At 37.5% G+C, this 4,623-nt stretch overlaps 1 protein-coding gene across 1 annotated transcript; it reads left to right on the forward strand.

Annotated features, from left to right (window-relative positions):
- Positions 1-871: 871 nt before the first annotated feature.
- Positions 872-3,904, forward strand: LOC105763416 (BTB/POZ domain-containing protein SR1IP1). Its single transcript, XM_012581652.2, has 5 exons — positions 872-1,368; positions 1,466-1,535; positions 1,739-2,353; positions 2,439-2,978; positions 3,178-3,904. Exons 1-5 carry the CDS (start codon positions 1,271-1,273, stop codon positions 3,697-3,699), a joined length of 1,845 nt encoding a protein of 614 aa, XP_012437106.1. The 5' UTR covers positions 872-1,270; the 3' UTR covers positions 3,700-3,904.
- Positions 3,905-4,623: the final 719 nt, after the last annotated feature.

The following is a 4,623-nucleotide window of genomic DNA, read 5'->3' on the forward strand; positions in this document are numbered from 1 at the left end:
CCCATTAGCATTAGTCCTTTTAACTTGAATGCACCAAGAGTCAAAATTTGATAGAATAACATAATAGTTGAGAAAATGGGACAATTGCCTGCAACTAAATACAAAAATCCTTTTAATGTTGGTATGACCAGGAAATCCAAAGGATGGGGCCCGGAATAGCTGTGAAATAATCCCACTACTTCATACCAAATCCTACCGTGGATTGGCGATCAAATCAACTATCAACGTTATGAAGGGGACCCTTAATTTAAATTGCGTAAAACAGATGATCATGCTTTTCATTAGTTTTTAAGGAGAATTTCTACCCAACCTTGGCAAATAGAAACCCAGTTATCTGCTGCCTTCAAAATGTAGGGACAAACTGATCTCTTCTATCACTTTTCAGAATAGAAACCCATCGACATGTGTCATCTCAACCTCACCCATGTATGGATACGAGAGATGCAATTTTAGTTTAGGCCTGTTAATGTGGAAAACTTTTTCTAACATTTTCCTTCCATTTTCCTACTGTTGCCGATTGGAGACTAGTTAAAGTGGTGAACAAGTTGTCGCTCACATCACCAATTACACAAGGGCTAGACTTGGAATGTTAATATGATGACTACAAAAGTACTCAAAAATGTTTTCTCCATTATTACACTGTAAAACAATATAAGAGTAACATATTTAAAAATAGTTAGAAGATTAAATCTTTTAAATATCCTGTAATAACTAAAACATAAACTTTTATCAGAGAGAGATGGGAACATTTGTGGATGGGAATATTTCCCACTCACAAGCTTTCGACCTTTAGCCGCCAAGGAAGGAAGTTGAAGCCATCTCATCTCTACAACCCACACCACACGCTGTAAATCTTCATCTATCTTCTTATACACTCACCTCATTTCATTCCACTATTACCAAAATTGCCACTCATTTAAAACCTTGTCCACCGTACATCCTGCCCTCTAGTTTCCTTGTGAGGCCTAGTTTTGGGAATTCCCCATTTCTGATGGCTTTTTTTAAGGCTGAAGTTAGATAATGCAGTTTCATTAGAGATTTAGAGAGATGATAGCTCCTGCTTCTGCTTCTCATTTAAATATTCAAGGCAAAAGAAAAAGAGACAAAACATTGAAGGAAATGACATGTTTCTGTTGCTTCCTTACAACCTTGTAAAGTTATAAGCATCGTGTCAGAATTTCTCTCTGCCAACTGCCAAGGTTCTCATTATCTATGGTTTGATGGAGATAGAGATAAGATAGGTCATGGTAAAATTAGTTGAGTGTGTTACATGGTGGATTTTTTTAAGGAGGAGATTGCACCTACTAGTCTTAACATGTCATCTAAAAAGGAGCTTCTTTCCTCAGCCATGAAGAGAACCAGCGAGTGGTATCAGTATTATCCCCTTTTCTTTCAGTAACAGGGATCAGTTTTGATGAAGTGGCTGCTGAAGTTGATAACCTGATCTCTTTGTTGTTTTTCCCAGGATTTTCTCTCAGGAGATTCCCAGTGATGTCACTGTCCAAGTTGGAGGAGTTTCTTTCTCACTGCATAAGGTAGAAATCAAACACTTTAATTCATGTATTTCCATTTATCAGAATGACGAGCAGCCGTAGTGTTGGAACCATGGTCGCTTAATTGGATACAGTTGATGTTCGTATTTATTTAGTACCATTTATAGACAAGTTCGCATCTATATTTTGTTTTATTTATGGCATAACCGTGCACTTTTTGAACTTATTTCCTACTTGAATTGCAGTTTCCATTAATATCTAAGTCTGGATTCGTAAGGAAAGTTGTATCAGAATCCAATGATGCTGATCATTCAATCATAGAAATCCCCAATGTTCCAGGTGGAGCAGATTCATTTGAACTAGCAGCTAAATTCTGTTATGGGATAAATTTCGAGATAAGCACCGAAAACATTGCCATGCTAAGATGTGCGGCCGAGTATCTCGAGATGACTGAGGACTATGCAGTCGGAAATCTTGTGGGAAGAACTGAAGCCTACTTGAATGAAGTAGCACTTAAGAGTCTAGCAGGAGCAGTTTCTGTGTTACATATGTCTGAAAGCCTCCTCCCTATTGCAGAGGAAGTTAAATTAGTGAGCCGGTGCATTGACGCAATCGCGTATTTAGCTTGCAAAGAGAGCCAGTTTTATATGTCTAGCAGGTCTGATAGTGGCAATGATAGTACCATTTCTTTGACAACCACTAACTCGAGACCAATTGTCGATTGGTGGGCTGAAGATTTAGCTGTTCTTCGAATCGACATCTTCCAACGGGTTCTGATTGCAATGGTAGCAAGAGGGTTTAAACAATATGATCTTGGTCCAGTGCTTATGCTTTATGCACAAAAGGCTCTTAGAGGTTTGGTGAGACACCCATACCAACATGATGGACTTCTTTACTAGATACATGTTTGATGTCTAAAGTGCAGACTCCTTTTTTTTCATGCAGGAAGTATTTGGAAAGGGGAGGAAGAAAATTGAGCCACGACAAGAACACGAGAAAAGGGTCGTGTTGGAAACCATAGTGAGTCTTCTGCCTAGGGAGAAAAATGCAATGTCTGTAAGCTTTCTATCCGTGTTGCTTCGTGCAGCGATATACCTTGAAACAACTGTTGCTTGTCGACTTGATTTGGAGAGAAGGATGGCCTTGCAATTAGGACAGGCTGTTTTGGATGATCTCTTGATTCCTGCATATTCTGTTACCGGGGATACATTATTTGATGTGGACACCATGCAGCGGATCTTGACGAACTACGTTGAATATGAAACTGAAGGCCACCATTTTGGATACAAAGAAGATGATGAGTACATTTCTCCCCCACCAAGTGACATGGAAAGGGTGGGAAAGCTAATGGAGAGCTACCTAGTTGAAATAGCATCTGACCGTAATCTACCTATCTCGAAATTCATCGGTCTTGCTGAACTCATTCCGGAACAATCCAGGGTAACAGAGGATGGGATGTATAGAGCCATAGATATCTACCTCAAGGTACATAAATCTCCATCTTAAGAATCTGCTGCAACTTTATTCCAAGACTTCGTACACATTGCAGTAATGGTGATCTTGAAGCATTTGCATACAAGATAATATTACTACTATCAAGATTCACAACTTTTCAATATAATTGTTATGATCTTTTTGATCCACCATACATATATTCCTTCACTGATTTGATTACAATCAATAGGCCCACCCCACTATTACTGACATGGAGAGGAAGAAAGTTTGCAGTTTAATGGATTGCCAGAAACTCTCGAGGGAGGCCTGCGCGCATGCGGCTCAGAATGACCGTCTTCCAGTGCAGACCGTGGTTCAAGTCCTTTACCATGAGCAGCAACGCCTTCGAGATGTTATGAATGGAAGTGGAGATTCCCCTGCTGTCATTCCTTCCAAGGTGAATTTATACCCTACTGATGTCCACCCAGTTTCAGGTGAACTGTCCAGCTTGAAAAGAGAGAACCAGGACTTGAAACTAGAGCTAGTGAAAATGAAAATGAGATTGAAAGAAATAGAAAAATCAACATCAGCAAAAACGGCAATAAGCAGTCCTATGGGAAGTATTACGCCATCATCTGATAAGCCTCCTTTGCCTAAAAAATCATTTATGAATTCAGTTTCCAAGAAACTCGGACGGCTTTATCCTTTCGTCCCTTCCGGTGCCAAAGGTCGAACAAGACCCAGCAAAGATAGGAGACACTCCATATCTTGACACCACATTGCTTTGCCTAAAAAGCATTATTATTTTTTTGTGTGTGAAATTGTTTAGCGTCTGTGTTACTTGTAAGGCTTGAGAAAACTTGGAGCTCTCACCTCTCTTTTATTTTATGGGGTACCATGATTGTTGGATCCCTTTCAATATCTGCTTCTTCTGTATGTTATTGCTGTAAATAATATCATCTTTGTGTTTGATACCACATCACGGAGGTTTTTGCTGCCATTTGAAAAACTACTTTTCTGTAACTCTGTGCAACACATAACAAAGCGACTCCAACTCAAAATTTAACTTGATTCTTCAATTCTAGCCGCTCTATAAATTGAATTTCAATCCTTTGCAAATTTTTTCGGTAAAATTAAGGATAAAAACCGAATTCTAAAAAAAAAACATAGCAAATCGTGACTGTTGGTTTTTATCAACGGTAAAATCAATTTTTTTTAAAAGAAGAAAGTAATATTACCCTTTCGCACTCCTGTATATAAACCTTCCCAATCTCATTTCATTCTCAAGTTTATTTTCTCTTAATTTTCAATCTCAAATTTCTAACTAAATTTCATATATATTTTAGTTACCAAATATTAATAATTTCGATTTTCATCATATCAAATTCCTTAAGTAACATAGATTTAATGTGTTTAAATTTTTTAGTAATATTCTATTGTTATATTGTATTTAAGATGCCTTAAAAGATAAATAATTTTTATTTTAATAATATTATAAATTGATTTTAATTAACATTGTAGATTTTAAAAATGTCAACAACACTAATTCGTTTGGATCACACATGAGCGCACATATATATATACATAAACGGGCCAGGCCTTGGGTAAGGTTTTTTGGCTCAGGCTCGACCCTGCTTGAATTTAAAATTTTTTTTTGCTATTTTGTTGTTATTTTCCTATTGTTTTGCTGTCATTT

The sequence above is a fragment of the Gossypium raimondii genome, chromosome 12 (assembly GCF_025698545.1).
Source record: "Gossypium raimondii isolate GPD5lz chromosome 12, ASM2569854v1, whole genome shotgun sequence".
NCBI classification, from domain to species: domain Eukaryota; kingdom Viridiplantae; phylum Streptophyta; class Magnoliopsida; order Malvales; family Malvaceae; genus Gossypium; species Gossypium raimondii.

Bases quoted from the DNA above. Each gene is read 5' to 3' on its own strand.
- LOC105763416 (XM_012581652.2), top strand. From the start codon at position 1,271: ATGGTGGATTTTTTTAAGGAGGAGATTGCACCTACTAGTCTTAACATG. The intron at 2,354-2,438 runs GTGAGACACCCA...TTTTTCATGCAG, and splicing joins AAAAGGCTCTTAGAGGTTTG to GAAGTATTTGGAAAGGGGAG. The intron at 2,979-3,177 runs GTACATAAATCT...TACAATCAATAG, and splicing joins CCATAGATATCTACCTCAAG to GCCCACCCCACTATTACTGA.